General features: G+C 42.2%; 1 protein-coding gene across 2 annotated transcripts in view; it reads left to right on the forward strand.

Moving 5' to 3' along the window:
* Positions 1 to 19,736, forward strand: part of plxnb2a.1 (plexin b2a, tandem duplicate 1) — a 115,271-nt gene that overhangs the window by 79,810 nt on the left and 15,725 nt on the right. Inside the window, exons 1-12 of one of the 2 annotated variants that reach the window (XM_053650556.1) lie at positions 3,051 to 3,238; positions 7,962 to 9,088; positions 11,603 to 11,788; positions 11,959 to 12,084; positions 12,226 to 12,326; positions 12,621 to 12,747; positions 13,786 to 13,939; positions 14,461 to 14,572; positions 14,684 to 14,792; positions 15,935 to 16,036; positions 16,145 to 16,234; positions 19,150 to 19,237. In XM_053650556.1, the coding sequence (XP_053506531.1) occupies positions 7,964 to 9,088; positions 11,603 to 11,788; positions 11,959 to 12,084; positions 12,226 to 12,326; positions 12,621 to 12,747; positions 13,786 to 13,939; positions 14,461 to 14,572; positions 14,684 to 14,792; positions 15,935 to 16,036; positions 16,145 to 16,234; positions 19,150 to 19,237 (2,320 nt within the window). In that variant the 5' untranslated portion in view covers positions 3,051 to 3,238; positions 7,962 to 7,963. Of the gene's footprint in view, positions 1 to 3,050; positions 3,239 to 7,961; positions 9,089 to 11,602; positions 11,789 to 11,958; positions 12,085 to 12,225; positions 12,327 to 12,620; positions 12,748 to 13,785; positions 13,940 to 14,460; positions 14,573 to 14,683; positions 14,793 to 15,934; positions 16,037 to 16,144; positions 16,235 to 19,149; positions 19,238 to 19,736 lie in introns of those variants that run through there. The other variant, XM_053650555.1, reaches the window with a different exon arrangement.

Raw genomic sequence — 19,736 nt, forward strand, 5'->3', positions numbered from 1 at the left:
AAGAAAGTGCACTCGTGTCGCCTCTAGTTGTGTTTAACGTCTGGTAAATTGTTCATGTCGTGGTGGCAGACCACAGACGCGTAATGAAGTACAAAAGAGAAACCCAACAGAGAGGAATTAAGAAGTTTAGTGGAATTTACTGGAAATGTAAAAAAAAAAAAAAAAATTCATTAGTCATCATTGATGCAGGCAAAGCAGAATTGCTACTCCAGACGTTTCCCTTTATCCTTTATCCTTCTAATGCACAGTAATTATTATAACTGAAGTGCGAAGTATCCGGCATTCAGAATGAGCCTTACTCGCCGTGTTTTTTTTAAAAAAATATAATAAAAGCTTTGTGATGATGTGGACTATAAACAGCGAGCTCGTTAAAGGAGAATACGGTACATGTGTGTGGCTTCTGTAAGGCCCGACCTGTCAGTGTTTAGTGAAATGCTTATCTATACCCTAGCTTTACCGCCAATAATAATGTCCCAGGAATAACAGATTCTCCTAAACGTCTTGGCCGTATGAGTTTTAATCTAAATACGTTCAGTCTACAGCAGCTGATGACAAATAAATAGGCAGGCTGTAACCGGCTACAAGTCAAATAAAATCCTAGCTCGCTCGTGATCCGACCGAAAGGTCGAACCCCAGTCTTTAACAGGAATCCTGCCCCTGAGGTGCTTCGGTAATGTTTATGCTTGTCCCGTTCTGTTGTAATCATAAACTAGATATTCCTGATGAACTGCTACCGTTATGATTTCTTATCTGGAAATGGCGGGAGAGAAATCTGCCGTTTTTTTTTTTTTTTTTTTTTTTCTTTTCTGTCTGACTGTATTGTATTTTTCTTGGTGTGTATAAAACTGTCACGTCTTAAGTATTACTTGTTGTCCTGACACGCTAAACCTGTTCTTGGATATTCAGTGAACAGGAAAGTGTTTAACGCGAGATTATTTTCCATCTGGTTCAGCAGTGTTGGTGTAAACACTGGTTTGTCTGCAGTGTTGATGGTCTGTGGTGCAGCACGCTAGAGGACAGACGGAAAGGACAAAGATTAGTGACCGTGTGTGATTATTGAAAAGCAGCTCTTCCGTCATCGCCGGTTATCACGTTCGGTACGTTTACACGGACGACAGTGTTCCGATGCGAACCCGATTTAAGACGATACTCTGATTAAGAAACTAGCATGTAAACAGTGATTATTGATGATCTTAATCAGATTAAAGTCATACACGGCGTAAACACAAATGGAATTAAGACGTGTGGAGTATTCCTGTTTTAGTCGCATTATCAACGTGCGTTACAGACATGTACACACCGCTCTCTCTCTCTCTCTCTCTCCCTTACACCCTATTTCTGCCCCTCTCTCTCTCTCCCTTACACCCTATTTCTGCCCCTCTCTCTCTCTCCCTTACACCCTATTTCTGCCTCTCTCTCTCTCTCCCTTACACCCTATTTCTGCCTCTCTCTCTCTCTCTCTCTCTCTCTCTCCCTTACACACTATTTCTGCCTCTCTCTCTCTCTCTCTCTCTCTCCCTTACACCCTATTTCTGCCCCTCTCTCTCTCTCCCTTACACCCTATTTCTGCCCCTCTCTCTCTCTCCCTTACACCCTATTTCTGCCTCTCTCTCTCTCTCCCTTACACCCTATTTCTGCCTCTCTCTCTCTCTCTCTCTCTCTCTCTCTCCCTTACACACTATTTCTGCCTCTCTCTCTCTCTCTCTCTCTCTCCCTTACACCCTATTTCTGCCCCTCTCTCTCTCTCCCTTACACCCTATTTCTGCCCCTCTCTCTCTCTCCCTTACACCCTATTTCTGCCTCTCTCTCTCTCTCCCTTACACCCTATTTCTGCCTCTCTCTCTCTCTCTCTCTCTCTCTCTCCCTTACACACTATTTCTGCCTCTCTCTCTCTCTCTCTCTCTCTCCCTTACACCCTATTTCTGCCCCTCTCTCTCTCTCCCTTACACCCTATTTCTGCCCCTCTCTCTCTCTCCCTTACACCCTATTTCTGCCCCTCTCTCTCTCTCTCTCCCTTACACCCTATTTCTGCCTCTCTCTCTCTCTCCCTTACACCCCATTTCTGCCTCTCTCTCTCTCTCCCTTACACCCCATTTCTGCCTCTCTCTCTCTCTCCCTTACACCCTATTTCTGCCCCTCTCTCTCTCTCTCTCTCTCCCTTACACCCTATTTCTGCCCCTCTCTCTCTCTCTCTCTCTCCCTTACACCCTATTTCTGCCCCTCTCTCTCTCTCCCTTACACCCTATTTCTGCCTCTCTCTCTCTCTCTCTCTCCCTTACACCCTATTTCTGCCTCTCTCTCTCTCTCTCCCTTACACCCTATTTCTGCCTCTCTCTCTCGCTTACACCCTATTTCTGCCCCTCTCTCTCTCTCTCCCTTACACCCTATTTCTGCCTCTCTCTCTCGCTTACACCCTATTTCTGCCTCTCTCTCTCCCTTACACCCTATTTCTGCCTCTCTCTCTCTCCCTTACACCCTATTTCTGCCTCTCTCTCTCTCCCTTACACCCTATTTCTGCCTCTCTCTCTCTCCCTTACACCCTATTTCTGCCTCTCTCTCTCTCCCTTACACCCTATTTCTGCCTCTCTCTCTCTCCCTTACACCCTATTTCTGCCTCTCTCTCTCTCCCTTACACCCTATTTCTGCCTCTCTCTCTCTCGCTTACACCCTATTTCTGCCCCTCTCTCTCTCCCTTACACCCTATTTCTGCCTCTCTCTCTCTCTCTCTCTCTCTCTCCCTTACACACTATTTCTGCCTCTCTCTCTCTCTCTCTCTCCCTTACACCCTATTTCTGCCTCTCTCTCTCTCTCTCTCTCTCTCTCTCTCTCTCTTACACCCTATTTCTGCCTCTCTCTCTCTCCCTTACACCCTATTTCTGCCTCTCTCTCTCTCCCTTACACCCTATTTCTGCCTCTCTCTCTCTCTTTCTCTCTCTCTCTCTCCCCCCCCCTTACACCCTATTTCTGCCCCCCCCTCTCTCTCTCTCCCTTAACCCTATCTCTGCTTCTCTTTCTCTCTATTTTTCTGTGTGTGTGTGTGTGTGTGTGTGTGTGTGTGTGTGTGAGAGAGAGAGAGAGAGAGAGAGAGTGTCTTGGTTCCAGCCAATGGACTTGGAGGAGTTCTCTGTATTGCAGCTCTGTGTGAAGCACTGAAGCAGTGAGCAAATTATGAGCTCAGCACAATAACGGGTCAAATTCAATAAGCACGCCTGCTGTTCCCCACATCCCACTGAGAGCTGTGAGTATGTGTGTGTGTGTGTGTGTGTTTGTCCTTTCTGAGAACCAAATGTGGCTATAATGATAAAGCTGGAGAGTGTGGTGACATTTGGCTGTTCACAAAAAAAAAGGCTTTTGTGCCAAAAGTGCATATTTTATTTGAAAACTTTTGTTCGTTTATTTTACTTTGACGTAAAGGTTAGAGTCCGGTGTAAATGCAGCTTTCTTTCTTTATTTATTTATTTTAATATAAAAGTCAGTGGAAGTCGGTCATCGAGATTAAAAGGTGAAACTGGTGTGTGCAAATGTGTACGAGAGAGTGAGTGAGTAAACATGCAAGTGTCTAAGTGTGTATTATGGTTAGGGTTTAATATATCATTATTTACAGTGAACACCACTAATATCGGCACCCTTGGTAAATATGAGCGGCTGTGAAAAATTCTTTGTTTAACCTTTTTGATCTTTTGTTAAAAAAAAAAAAATTCACAACAGTGCTCTCATGGATATCAAACAATTGCAAACACAACACAGGTTTATCAAAAAAAAATCTTTGTTAAATATAGGTGTGCAACAATTATTGGCACCCCTATGAATTCATATGCGAAAAATATATTTGAAGTATATTCCCATTGATAGTTTACATTTTTAAGTACACCTGAGTGACTAGGAACAGGAAGTTGTTCAAGCATGACTTCCTCTTTCAGAGGGGTATAAATATTAGGTAACACATGGGCCAAATTCACTCAGTCATTCATAACACTGGGTAAGACCGAGAATATAGCGGTGATGTGCAGCAAAAGGTTGTTGTGCTTCACAAAATGGGAAGTGGCTATAAGAAAATAGCACAAGCATTGAAAATGCCCATTTATACCATCAGGGCAATAATTAAGAAGTTCCTGTCAACTGGAAATGTAATGAATCAACATGGAATTGGACGCGTGTCTGTATTGTCTCAACGCACTGTGAAGAGGATGGTTCGAGTGGCCAAAAAATCTCCAAGGATCACAGCTGGAGAATTGCAGAAGTTAGTTACGTCTTGGGGTCAGAAAATCTCCAAAACTACAATCTGAAGTCACCTCCATCACTACGAGTGATGGAGTGATGGAAGGGTTTCAAGAAAAAAGCCTCTACTCTCATCCAAAAACAAACTCAAGCCTCTTCAATTTGCCCGACACTACTGGAACTTCAAATGGGATCGGGTTCTATGGTCAGATGAAACCAAAATAGAGCTTTTCGGTAATAAACACCAGAGGTGGTTTTGGTACCGAAGTATCGGTTCTCGTGACATCCCAAGTTTGAACAAAAGGTTAAATGATAGATGTTTTCCACAGCCTTCTTTGCACATATTTACCAAAGGTGCCAATATTAGTGGAGGGCACTGTATCTACATCATAATACACAGAATATACCTCACAGATAGTAATAAGAGTGAATGTGCATGAGCGAGCGAGAAAGAGCGAGAGACGGAGATGACTAAGCTGAATTGTTAACCCACAGGCGTTCTGTTCCCCTCTTAATGAACTGGCCTCGTGCTTAATGAGCAAAGAGCAGAACACATTGGCGTTACACAGCGTTTTAAACAAATGTGAAGCATTATATGGTGGAACGATTTCAAAATGTTCAGCACGCTAGATGATGCGTTACAAACTGAATGCGTCAGCTTTACATTTGAGCTCCTTTTGTGTAGTTGGATGTTTTCAGGCCCTTCAGTTCTCGCCTCCGTGTAGAAAACTTACACACTCGTGTATTACTGTAGCGCAGTACTGCTGAACACATCTTTTCTTTATGTCCTTACATCCTCACAAACCATCTCGTATTCCTGTCCTGATGCGCATCGATACATTCTCGGACACGTAGACGTGTCTGTACCCATTGTGTAGAATTTATTTACAGCTGCTAGATTTAAGAACTATTTGTTTGTCAGTTCTCATCAGCACTTCCTGTGTTTGCAAAGATCAATTACTTTAACCTTTGTCCTCATCCGCCCAATGACTGCAGGCAGCTGGAATGCATGCGCGCACACACACACACACACACACACACACACACACACAGAGGGCAGGGGCACTAGAGCCATTACCCTCTGCTAGTAAGTACAGTTTGGCTTTCCTCAGTTTTTCGCCCCCTCTGTTAGACAGTTTGTGATGTTTTGTTCAGACACACGTGTGTTGAAGCTTTAGCCGCTCTGATCCCATCCTAACTTTAAATAACTCTGTCCCTCACCCCTGTCAGTCATTCCGAGTTCTCATCCGCAAAAGCACCGTAATTAGAGGACAGCGTGCGAGAGCGAGCGAGTGAAGGAGACAGACAGACCGAGAAAGTGAGACAGAAACAGGGAGAAATTGGTAGAGAGAGAGTAGGAGAGACACGGACAGACAGAAAGTGAGACAGAAACGGAGAAATTGGTAATATAATATATGACATAACAGAGAGAGAGAGTGGGAGTGTCGGTAATGGAGAGAGAGGAAGTGACAGATAGAAACAGAAAAACTGATCGAGAGAGAGAGAGAGAGAGTAGGAGAGACGGTAACAGAGAGAGCGAGAGACATGGACAGACACAGTGAGACAGAGAGAGAGAGAGAGTAGGAGAGACATAACAGAGAGACACGGACAGACAGGAAGTGAGACAGAAATTGATCATATAATATGACATAACCGAGAGAGAGAGTGGAGTACGTCAGTAATGGAGAGAGAAAGAGACAGATAATTTTTCTCTGTTTCTGAGAGAGAGAGAGAGAACCTGAGAGAAAGTGAAGACCACCGAGATGGAGAGACAGAGACATAGAGAAAATGAGAGACTGAGAAACAGACAGACAAAGTGAGATAGAGAAAGAATGAGATGGAGAGACTGACAGAGCAGAGAAACCGAGAGGGACAGAAAGTGTGTGCTTGTGTGCACATGTATGTGAGAGAGAGAGAAACTGAGAGAGGGGCATTTTTTATGTAGAAATGAATAGGACAGTACATGTCTGCCTGCTACAATCTGAGGGGCAGTGAATCACACACACACACACACACACACACACACACCATAAAGTTCTGTTAGCGAACCTGCTGTTGGCATACAGGGTGTGACTGTAAAAGTGCAGTAACTGCTTCATTCCAGCGACATTTCCCTTACACACAGATCCATCTCTCTATACTCCATTCCTCTTTACACACACACACACACACACACACACACACACACACACACACTGTCACAGTCTCACACAGAGCTTTCCTATCAACCACGTTCTTTCTGAAAGGCCGTCTCGTGCGACACAACATGCACACACATGCACACGAGAAACGGCCGAGAGGGTTAAGGGCGTTCCTTCAAACCTATTGTGTGGGGAATGTTTCACCTGCACACTCCTTTAAAACACCCAAAGTGTTTCACTTCACCTGCGTGTAATTAGACCTGTAGCAAATCCTTCTAGGGATAAAAGAAAAGGTTTAAGATCTTTTAACATGGACATATAATCTGGGATGTGTTGGGCTTCGCGTGATCTTGGGATGTAGAACATTTGGTGCAGATCCTTTCTCTTAAAAAAATAAAAACGAGCATTAGGACTTTGTGAGTGCTGGAGGTACGGGAACATTTCCTGTTGTTTTGGTCAATAGTCCGTAGTCCAAACCCACGCCGATGGGACGTTTCCAAACATCTTTGTTGAAGAAACACAGGCAAAAAGACGTAACCGCATGGATGGACCGAAGGAGGACTGAAACCCGTCTGTGAATATTCTAAATCCAGAACAAGCGACGGGGCAGAAAGTAATCAACACTTGAGCAATCAGCCTCACGCAGACTCACAGAATTGCTCCTAGCAGGAGGCAGATCATGCTTTTAAAATCTCCAGGACGGGAATGTGTTGATCCTGTCTTCATCATTATCAATAGAAGGTGTGTGTGTGTGTGTGTGTGTGAGCTTATAGAACCAGGCATTTTTAAGTAATGAGTGGCGTTTGCTTTATCAAACCTCTTATAGTCTACATGCTGTAGTTTGATACTGGGCTACGCCCACAAGAGCGACGTTGACGACGTTCATCATCAAGAACGTGTCACTGCACTTTGCACCATCTGACACACCTTCTATAAAGAAAGCGTTTCGGATGCAGCTTTCTAATACGGTGTGAACTCGGACCGTTTGATTGATTAAAACTAGCCTAAGCATCCCAGCAGGGTGATATCGTTCATCTCGTACTCCGCTTCAGCCATGATGAGTGGTGCTCTCTCACATTCACCTCACACTACTTCCACCCTATGCAGAATAATAATATAGTGCCTGTCCATGGATATATCATTTGTCCACTAAGAATTCGGACAAAATGGCTGCACCATGAACAATGACTGTTTTTATTACGTGTACAGAACATAGTAATAGGTCTACGGGTGGAATAAAAAGGTCGTCGTATATTATTCTTTTTCACCAAATGATAACGTCAACATAAGGGTAGATAACCTGAGAACTGCTGCCAGTGGCTCTCTCAGGGTTGGGGGTTCGATCCCCAATGAGTTCTCCTCATACTTTGGGGGTTTCCTACAGGTACTCCGGTTTCCTCCCCCAGTCCAAAGGCATGTGGTGTATGCTGAACTAAATTGTCTGTAGTGTGTGAATGGGAGTGTGATTGTGTCCTGCGATGGGTTGGCACTTCTTCCATGTGTAGGATAAGCGGCACAGAAAGTGGATGGATGAATGTTTCCCATGTTATCTCTCCATGTCCCATGTTTTCAAGCATTTCCTTTTTTCTTTCTTTCTTTTAGAAATGGCATGGTGGCGTGTGGCAGCACTCCTGATGCTGCTGTGTGTTGCCCACTTTGACTGCGATCAGCCTCACACCCACTTTTCCTCCCTCACCACCATCAACAACGTGGTCCAGGACCCTCACACAGGCCGAATCTACCTGGGCGCCATCGACGCCGTCTACCAGCTGGACTCTAATTTACAGAAGGAGAGCACAGCTCAGACAGGCCCCAAGAAAGACAGCCCGAACTGCACGCCACCCATCACTGCCCAGTGCGCCGAGGCCGTGGAAACGCACAACGTCAACAAGCTTCTGCTGGTGAACTCGGCTAACGGCACGCTGGTGGTGTGCGGCAGTATCTTCCGCGGCATCTGCTCCCTGCTCAATCTGAGTAACGTTGAGCAGCACGTGTACTACAGTGACACCAAGGGAGAGAAAACGTACGTGGCCACGCCAGACAGGTCGGTCTCAGTTGTGGGTGTGATCTCAACCTTTACCAAAGGCAAAACCCCAGTCCCAGAAAAAAAGCTGAGTGTTTTCCTAGTGGCCCAAGGCTATGGCAGCTCAGACAGCGTGAAGCTGGTGAGCACGCGTCTGTTGCAAATGAACGATGACATGGACATATTTGAGAACATCGTGGAGACCTCCACGGTGCAGGCGGGCCCGTACATGCAGCGGTACCAGCACGACTTCCGCTTCGCGTTCAAGCACGAAGGCTATGTCTACTTTCTGTTCTCGCGAGCAAAGGACACCAGTGACAACCGCAAGCTCAGCTTCGTGGCTCGCCTGTGTGACAACGACCAGAATTACTACTCCTACATAGAGCTTCAGCTCAACTGCAGCACGGGTGGAGACAATGTCTACAACAAGGTGCAAGCAGCATACCTGACCTCTCCGGGCCCAATTCTCGCCCAAAACCTCAGCTCCAATGGCAGTTTACCAGAAGACGATAAGGTGCTGTTTGCGGTGTTCAGCAAAGCGGATAGCTTGGATTCAGCACTCTGCATGTATCCTCTGAGCAGCATCAACCGCAGGCTCAAAGAGGCCATCGAATCATGTTATAGAGGAGAAAACATTGGCACAAAGCCCATAGCAGTCACCTCACCCTACTCTACCAAAAACGATCAGCTTTGCTCTAAGAGAGGGGTGAGTGTGTTGGCTTGTCCTGTATGTTCATTTGTTCCTCCTTCATATTCTAAAACAAATGTGTACACAAGTGTGATTTGAAATCAATATCTTGTTTAGTATTAAAAATCGGTTCAGCTCGTTCACAAAAGTAAACAAAAATCAATGTAATGGAAAATGTGTGATGAGCGATATGAGCTTAAAATAGACACCATATAGTTTTGTATTCAATTCATTTCATTTTTTTTAATACAGTCCCCTCGGGTACTATTGGAATGGCGAGGCCAATTCATGTTTGTGCTGTTCACCGAAGACATTTGGGTTTGAGATCGAAAGATGGGTATGAGACGAGAGTTTAGGATTTCAGCTTTTATTTCCTGGAATTCACATCTAGATGTGTTCAACAGCAATAAACATAGAACCTTTTGTGTCCAACTACCCAATTTCTAGGCGAGCAAAAGTATAGGAACAGATGAGTCTTGAAGTAAATAACACTTATTATTTGGTTGCATATCCCTTGCTTCAATCACCAAACTGTTTTTCTTCTTTTGTGATGCTCTTCCAGGCTTTTACCACAACCTCCTATTTTTTTCTCCCTTCAGTCTCCTCTTCAGGAGATGAAATGCTGCTCACTTGGGTTAAGGTCTGGTGATGGACTTGTCGTCGTCGTCGTCGTCGTCGTCCCCCCCCCCCCCCATTCATTCTGCTGCTTCCATCACGAGTCCTATCATAAATAAAGATTAGTGAGCCTGTTCCAGAAGTAGCCATGCAAGCCCAAGCCATGACACTTCCTCCACCATGTTTCACAGATGAGCTTGTACGTTTCGGATCATGAGCAGATCCTTTCTTTCTCCACACTTTGTCCTTTCCATCTCTTTGGTAGAGGTTAATTTTGCTTGCAGAACTTTTGTGGCTCGTCTCTGTATTTATTTTCGAATTCCAATCTGGCGTTCTGATTCTTACTGCTGATGAGTGGTTTGCATCTTGTGGTTTGGCCTCTACATTTCTGCACTTGAAGTCTTCCTCGATGGTGGATTGTGACACCTTCTCACCCCTGTGCCCGGTCAACTGCCGTTGTTTACCTTGACTGACATGTTCCATGGCTGGTTGTTAGTACATCGGTGGTTTCTTTCTACCGCATGCCCATTGTTTGTGAAATGGCTCTGAAAGATCTTCCCTCTTTTTAGCTCTCTGGCCTTCATGTTGGTTTATCCTTTTTAACAGCAAATGCAGCGTTCACACTCGGAACCCAGGGCTCAAACCAAGCGTAAACATTCAGAGCTATTCATTATTTAAACAATCAGTTTGACAGGGTACACCTGGGCAGCAACAAACACCCATCAGTCACAATATTTCCAACATTTGGAAATAGTTCCAGAAGAATCAGTTGAAATATTTTTTTTATCACTTGAAAAAATGGGTGGGTTCAAACAAAAGGTGTTTGACACATCTAGATGTAAATATGTGGAAATGAAAGTTCCGATCTGTCGTCTCATATTCATCTTTTAATCTCAAACCCAGATGTCTTTAATGTATAGCGAAAATAATAGAATTGTTTGTGTGTGTGTATATACATATATATATATATATATATATATATATTAGTGTGTATGTATATATGGGTGTGTGTCTATATGTATGTATATGTTTTGCAAATCCAGGGATCAATATTAATTCTGCAACCATTACCATTTTAAATGTTTCCATCAGGGATGCACAACGCCATTCTTTAGAGATTTTCCTGCTATATCATATATGGTATTTTTAGTGTTTATATGCATATAGTATAGCTCGCAAAAAAAAAATATTTCACTCCCCCAGGAATTTATTACATTTGTCTGAATAACAAATGATATACACGCATTCCTCCTGTCAGTATTTTTACTGTAAGTTCACATTCTCTTATAGTGAATTTTTCTCAAAGTCAAAATTCATTCTTGTTCAGCAAGTATTTCAAATACTTCCAAAATGGAAAAATTCTGCTTGCATAAGTATTCAACCCCACCTGAAAGGTGGTTCTATCAAGCATTTTTCATCTTTTAGGGTTGCCAGGAATTTTGCCACATTTAAAAAAAAAAAAAAAAAAATATATTATAAAATAATACTACAATTCTTTTAATGTATCATTTCTCTGAAGTGTATTAAATAAATCATTGCTAAGCTCCTCAGTAGCACAACAGAAAAGCATTCGCCATTTAGTGGCACCGCTGTACATCAGTTGCCAGGAGTACAAGAAAGTGGGATCCGCCATATTGTCTAGGTGGCATTACTCTCTCCCCTGTCAATAACAGAGCGGCACTAGCCAGTTGTGGGTGTCTGTGAGCTAACGTCCGCAGAAGAAAATAGATAGCACTTTCTTCTGAGATGTGATGGCTGGCTTCACGAGTCTCAGCGGAAGCATGCAGAAAATGATTCTTTCGGGGAAATTTGGGGTAAACGATAAGTAAAAAAAAAAAAAAAAAATTCTATTTCAAGACATAAATTAGAACGTTGTGTGTGTATGTGTTTGTTTGTGTGTGCGCACGTGTCCAACAGAATATGTACAACTCGTACCCTTGTGGAGCCGAGTTTTTGCCGTCTCCTTTGGCCACTACAGACGAATACGCTTTAAGATCCAGCCCTATATATGCCAGGAAGAGCTTGTTAACGTCTGTGGCCGTGTCCGTGGTGAACAACAACACTGTGGCTTTCGTAGGCACTAACATGGGAGAAGTGCTTAAGGTGATATTATTTATTTATTTATTTATTTATCTATCTATCCCCCCCTCTTGTTTAACAAATCAGAAACTTACTATGCCTCTTGCATGCTAACGTGAATTGTAATTGATCTGTTTAGCCCAGCTTTAACCTACCATATTGCTGTATTTGTTCTCTAAACCTCGACTTTGCAGATTCATCTGACCGGTCATGCCGACGTGTATGGCAAATTTCCAGGAGACGGTACTGATAGTCCGGTTAACAAATCCATGTTCTTCGATTCCAGCAGGGATCATCTGTACATTACCACTCTGAAGAAGGTTGTTCAATAAATACCTGCTTATGCTTGAGAGTCAATTTCACTGTGTCTAGTGTACATTCTAAGCTGTTTTCTTAAACCTGCTAGGTTTGCGGTATCCACTTGCTCTTTTAACACATCTGTACTTCTATTTTCCTTCCAGATCACTAAAGTTCCAGTGCAGGCATGTGAACAGAAGAAAGACTGCCACTCGTGTGTGAGTCAGAGGGATCCATACTGTGGCTGGTGTGTACTGGAGGGCCGGTAAGTGACCTTAAATACAGTTCCAGTTGAGGTCCTGATGTATCACTCATCAATGAATGTATCACTGTTCAGTGAATATTGCATATGAGCTTTAGTTAGTGTTGATATAAAATGAACAGCATTCTACTATTATTTTAAAGGATTTTTATTGGGATTTGAAATGGTGTATAACTCGAGCCCAGTTCAGGAATACTAGTACGGTTTCTGGCACCTCGCCGTTACGTTGTTGATTTTTTTCTTTTCTTTTTTTTCTTCTTTTTTTTATTTGATTGATTTATTTATTTTGTCTTGCAGGTGCACCAGAAAAAAGGAATGCAGTCGAGGAGAAGAGAAGGACGCCTGGCTGTGGAGCCCCAACCAGAAGTGTGTAGCCATTCAGTCTTTCGAGCCTCCCAGCCTCAGCTGCAAGAAGACCAACCAGGTCAGATATGATTCATCTACATTTACATTTTGCGGTCATTCATTTAGCAGACGCTTTCATCCAGAGCGACTTACAAATGAGGAAATACAAGCAAAGCAGATATATCAAGCGGAGAGCAATACAAGTAGTGCTACCATACAAGATCTTTCAAAATTGAGTGCTATAGGAGCAAAGTGCACAGAGTAGAGTTGTAAGATCAGGTGTAAGTGCAGATTTTTGGTCGAGATTTTTTTGGGGGGGTATTAAAAAAAATATTAGTTTTTGGCTAATATAATGACTCTTGAGGCATCTAGATTTTTGTTTTAATGTCTCCCACTAGAACTGTGCATGACTTAGGACAGTGGTTTTCAAAGTGGGGGCCGCCAGGGGGAACCCGGGGGGCTGCAACAATTTGGGGTGAAAAATAAATTCTCACTCTCAGACAGCCAAACACACACACGAAATCAGTTCCGAATGTAATGTAAAGATGTAATTTTTAATAAAAAAAAAAAGGGGGGATATATTCAGAAATCTGTGTTTTTAATGTGTTTTAAAGACATCTTGCAAAAGGGGGGCCTCGGTCATATGTTAATGCCGTTTGGGGGGCCTTGCCCTGGAAAAGTTTGGGAACCCCTGACTTAGAACATCAGAACAGCAGGGTACAGTTTGAGGAAGGTGCCATGATTTTTGGATGATTGCACCCTTCTGTTTCTGTTGGTGTTGGAATATGCTTTGCTTCTCTGAAAAACAAATCTTTCGGTTTCATTTCAAGGTTTTGTATTTTATTGGGTCTAGTTTGGGTAGGGCTGTCTGTGCCCTTGAATTCATATCTTGTGTGAGTGCTAATAAATGAGGTTCTTATTCACACCACCTATTGAATAAAAATGATTTTCTCCTTGACTTTTTGCCTATTTAATCACCATTTGCTTATTTGTATGTGGCGTTTCGTTAAACATGAATTGTAATCTTTTGTCTTGAAGAGCCTGTGATGCCACTGTGATATAAAGTTGTGTGCTGTGAGTCACTGCATCTTTGTCTTGCTTTAACTGTGCCATGCAGGTGAAGTTGACTCTCTCCCCACTCCCCAGCATTGTAAATGATAAGCTGAAGTGTATATTCGGTAGTTTTGAAAGCCAGGCTGAGATGAACAACCGTCAAGTCATCTGCACTTTACCAAATGTAGTGGACATTCCACCTACACCTGAGACGCAAGGTGAGACTTATCTCAGGCAAGACTCGCTGACCTCTCAGCATATCCTCTAGCTCTGTGCTACTGCGGTGAGGTTTAACATGCCCGGGTCTTGCATTAACGAGCAAGCTGATTTTGTATGTAGTTCCAGCGGCAGCCGGTCAGATCACACTGTACGCTAACTTAATTTAATCTCCATGCACCCTGTGTTTTGGAATTGTTTTCCTGGAGAGGGATCGGTGCTGTCCTAATGCTGTCTTCCTAATTGGACACCGTTCATCTCTGGAGCATGCACGTGAACTCCTGAAATGCTGTCTAACAGCTGCTTCCTCAAAGGAACGCATAGTATCAGTGACAACTATAACACTGCCGTATAGTATGTCCGAAAATATTATAGCATTAGTTAAGCCTGAGCAGAAATGCATGACAACAAATCACATGTAACACACTGCTGTCAATAATGCCTAATTTATAATGCAATTAAAAATTCATAATGTGTGTGGACAGGCTGTGTCTCATCTGTCGGATTTTCTCTGCCTCTCTAGATTTTGTAGCGGTGCCTGTGAAGATCATGGTGAACGGCGACATTGAGGTAACACACGGCGAATACAAGTTCTACAACTGTGCGGCGGTTGTGAAGAATGCAGTAAATACACCGTAAGTGATAAGCGGGCATGTTCCTGCCCCAGCGTAAATCTACTAACAAGTAAACTTCCATGTTATGTACAGAAACACAAATCTGTCTTTAACCCCCTCATTGTCCTGCAGGTGTATAGCATGTGTGATGAGTCAGTGGGGCTGCCAGTGGAACACACTGGCTCACACGTGCAATGACAAGGACGACTCTGTGGAGGGCAACATCATTAAGCAGAACAAGGTATGATGAGATTTACATTTAATAAACAGTTTCATCTCAAGTGAATTACAATTGAGAAAGGAAGTAACTTCATAGTTGAGAGATAAAGGTATTGTACAAGAATGGCAGCTTGGCAATGCTGGGTTTTGAACTTTCTAATCGCTTGCTCAAAGCCTTAACCACAGCGCCACCACTTCCCTATTTCTTCTATCACACATACAGACATTAAGAGGGTCAGTGTATATAACAGTATATCTGTATATAACAGTCTTTACAAGGCAAGTCAAGTCATTACAAGAACTAGGAAAATTAAATGTGCAAGCAGCATTTACAGGGTCTCTGTCTTAAGATGATATGATACAAATTTGATGCTTTTGGGGTGTAATCTGTAGTAGGAGTAGCGAAAACACTGATTAGATTCAAGCGTTTTCTACATGTAATTGTAACTTTTGACCTCTAGTAGGTGCTGTCATGAAATTTGTTGTGTAGCCTCAGGTCATAGTCCTGAAGACACGTACCAAGTTTCATGCCAATGCGTAAAGTTGTTAATGAGACAGCATCACTTCTTGATTGGCGACTTCATCAGCAGATTTGTTGGCTTGTTACAATCAAACGGTTTCAAAAATCAAAATTCCATTCAATAACTTTTGTGCGGATTAGTCTGAAGATGTTATGACCCAAATTTGGTGAAATTTGGACAAAACTTGTAGTAGGAATAGAGAATTTTTTTTTTTTAACAAAATCCAATATGGCTGAAAATCTTAATTAGGCAGAAATTTATGTCAAAGGGTCCATTGAACTCCGCATGATCTAAGGAATCTAGGGACACATAGATTGGCAGTGCAATCTTGATCACACGGTTCAAAATGTACGCTGAAATTTGACCTGTCGGTGGCGCTAGAGCTTTGGGAGCTTGGGGCCAAGATTTGGTGTATTTGTAGCTGAATGTATCTTGAAGCTGTGTGCCAAATTTCACCATTGGTGCTCGGCCCCTTATTTCTAGAGGGGTTATTCATATTCTCTCCCCTACATATTCATATACCCAGATTCTCCATTTGTAATTCTCTACTCACTGTCTGTAGAAATGAAACTCAGTAGATATACATATACTGTATGTGACTGCAGTTAACATTTGACTTGATCTGGTTCTCTGGGTCTTACAGCGTGACCAGTGTCCTCAGTTTGAGAACTTGGAGCCAAAACTCATTCCTGTGGGCTTCAAAACTCCCATCATGTTTGAAGGCAAAAATTTGGATAAGTACAAAGTAATGACACTTATGTGTAATTACTCATTTGGAATGTAAACAAAGTGAGGTAGTACACCTCACTGATGTCATGTGCGTTTCTCATTCCTCATTTTCTGCTTCTTCCAGGAGAAAATGTTCCAGATCGGCACCGAGCTCATGAAGCAGGTGGGCGACGTGACTCTTTCGGATTCAAAGTTCCGCTTCGGTGGTTATGAGGTCAGTATGTCAAAATACAGGCTTTAGATATCCCCTAACATCTTAAACGTCATATGTAAAATCCTACATATGAAATCTGTTTTAATTGCAGCCTTTGTTGTTCACACATCCAGTCTTTAGGGACCTTATATTCATTCATCCAACACTGCAGTATATTGGGTCTTTTGTTGGCCCTTCTCTGAAATAGAATTTTTCCTTTGCATCGGAGTTCAAGAACTACAAAAATGACCCAGGACAATTCACAACACAGTATTTACATAAACTTGTCACCTCCTTTAGGATTTTGTACATGCATTGAATGAATTGCGTTTCTGCAGCGCTGCAGCTCTGTGCCTTGGTTCAGTTTCTGCCTCACGGGTCAGTTTAGCAGCTCGCATCAAAAAAATAAAGCATGCTGCACACAACCCGTATTATATGACATGTTTGGTTTACTTCCTGCAGTTGGGTCGATTTTAGAGCCAAATCACTTTCACAGTCGAGTGCACTCAGACACTCTCCGCCTGGGTATTTTAGCCTGCACCGGGGTTCGATTTAAACAGGCTGCACGCTGCATATATGAAAGTACCCTTAACCCTTTGGGGATCATGTCATCGCCGACGGTGACGTTTTTTTTTTTTTTTTATTACCCAGTTGCATCTTATACCCAGCTACAATACTCCGTCCTTTTTGGCCACACAGATAAGTGTAAGACATCATTAGAAACTATAAAGGGTCTACTTTTATTTGTGTACACTCACAATAACAACAAAACCTTGTGCTTTTGTAAAATAAAGAAAATGAACAGGCTGGTGCTTTCAGCCGTCGATGTCGCCGCGAGAATCTGTCTGAAACGTGACAGAAAAATGAACTGAAACTGAGCGAATGCTCATCACACAAACATGAAACACATGTCTGAAGAAAGCTTGAAATGTCTACTTTTACATTTAAAACAAATATTCTCCTGCAATGTAATCTGTCTGAAACTAAAGAGATGCACAGTTTCTCCTGGCTCATTTGATTATCGTTAACGTGATCTCGCACGTTAATGTGCTGAGGCGATCTACGCAAAACGGTAAACGCCCCCAGCGATGCCTTATTTCATCATCACTTTCCTGATTCTGTGCAATACTATGTGAGCGAGTAGGCTACGCGTAGGTAGACAAACCATCCACCTTCTGTAATATTCTCGTCTCTCCCTGTGCGCACTGGACACTTCATCTGTTTTCGACATAATAATAATAATAATAATAATAATAAATGTTTCTTGAGCAGCATGTTAGAAAGATCTCTGAAGAATCCTGCGACACTGAAGAATGCAGTAACGATGCCGAAAATTCAGCTTTGATCACAATTTGCGTTTTACAATATATTCAAATGGAAAACAGTTATTTTAAATTGTAAAAAATTTTCACAATGTCATTTGTTTTTGCTGTATTTTGGATCAAATAAACGTAGCCTTAGTTAGCAGTTTTTAAAAGAGACTTCTCATTGAAACATTGACAAAAAAATCTTACCGATCTAAAACTTGTTTGTTTTTTTTTAAACGGTAGTGTAAGTCTGAAGTTTTTAAGTAAAGTCTTTATGTGGAGAAAATGTATAATCAGATTACTACTTTGAACCTCAACTTGATTTTGTGAAATAAGCTACAAACAATACATTCAATCATCGAAGTCTCCTCACATTCATTCTTCTAATTCCCACATTCCTCACTGACTACGTTTACACGGACAGCAGTAATCTAATTATTGACCTTAGTCTGAATACGACAATATTGTGATTAAGGTGTTTACATGAGTCGCTTTTAGAACACTCCTTTCATGTTCCCGTTTTACATGTTATACAACATAGTTCGATTAACGGCGCACGTCATTACGTCACCGCGCCACGCCGTCCGACGTCCCTCCAGAATTTCACGTATCGACGTACAGTTGGTCTTCGTTATGGAACCGTGTACAGTTTTGGGTGTTTTTATTTAATTTTTTTTTACGAACGCTTCGAGTGCGGTTAATTATTTGTCATGCTGTACGTGCAAATAGACGACTGCTTGAAGCCGTGGGCTGTGTCCCAAACCGCGTACTTACCGTCTATATAGTAGCCCAGATACATGTATTTCTCCTACTACAGGCCTATAGTAGGCAAGTACGCGGTTTGGGACGCAGCCGTGCTCTCTCCTCTTAATGCGACTAAAACAGGAATACTCCACACGTCTTAATTCCATTTGTGTTTACTTCGAGTATGACTTTAATCTGATTAAGGTAATTCAAAATTGCTGTTTACATGGTAGTTTCTTAATCAGAGTATCGTCTTAATCGGGTTAATATCGGATTATTGTTGTCCATGTAAACGTACTGATTGATAGGCCCAGGGGAGTGGTCTGTGTCTCCTCAGGTGTGACCCACATCAATATTCATGCTGATTAACGCCACCTCGCATGAAGCCGTTCTCACACTAAACGTGTCTTACAAAAGTTAAATGCCTATATTGTTTTGTATGAACGAGTGATGAGGATGGATTTCACATCGTTATGTAGCAAAAACTCTAGGCTACAAGATCCAGTTCTCAAAGACTTGTGAACAAATGTTTAATACATGTTTATATAGCCTTATTTCAGCGATTTTAAAATACAAACATGTACATGCATGCTGCTCACATATTATTGTAGCCCTGTTTGTGCTGAATACAGTGTAATTAGACTTTAGCCGATGATATGTTTAAAAGCAACTGAAAAATGTCAAGGCATGTTAAAACTTCTGCAGGGCCCAAATACACCCTCAGGCCCCATATTTATTTGAACTGGCAGTATCAGTAAAAATGAAAGTAGCGTTTCCATATTGAAAAGAATAGCATATTTCAAATAAGGTATTTCTTTATTTAAAAAAAAAAAAGAAAGAAATTTATGAAAGAAATAATTGACAGGATTGTTTTTCTTTGTCTAGTTTGCTTACAACAAAAAGCCGGAGGTGAATGTGTCGTTCTTTGTGAAGGATAAGGAGACGGAGAAGAGGATTGACAGCACACTCCAGGGTAAGTTTAGTGTGACCGAGATCTCCAATATCCAATCAAGCTGTTCACCTGACACTTGGATTGACCAGAAATTAGGAAAACTGCACCTCGAACAATTTTAAAATTAAAAAATGATCCGCAGTTTTACCTCTGCCATGGACAGATGACCAAATAGGTATTTCTTACCTTCTGTAGATTTGTATATATGGCAAAGCATGTCGTTTAAAGCTTGCTTAGAAGGAGGCTTTTACATATCAGGAGCTTTTACAGACGCAGCCTGTAAAATACCGCTATCGTGAGGGTCGTGAATGAACCGAGAAAGCAGGGGTGGTATTAAGGACGCGGAAATGGTCGGGCAGTGAACCCGTTGCCGGTCCTAGAATGAAATGATTCCAGTTGGACTGAAAATATATTATGGCACCCCTGGATTTTACCCTCCTCCCCAATCACATCTTTACACAAAATACTAAGAGTACTACCTCACTGAGCTCTCCATTCACTTATATTCTCTCTCTCTCTC

Source organism: Ictalurus furcatus, chromosome 19 (assembly GCF_023375685.1).
Source record: "Ictalurus furcatus strain D&B chromosome 19, Billie_1.0, whole genome shotgun sequence".
NCBI classification, from domain to species: domain Eukaryota; kingdom Metazoa; phylum Chordata; class Actinopteri; order Siluriformes; family Ictaluridae; genus Ictalurus; species Ictalurus furcatus.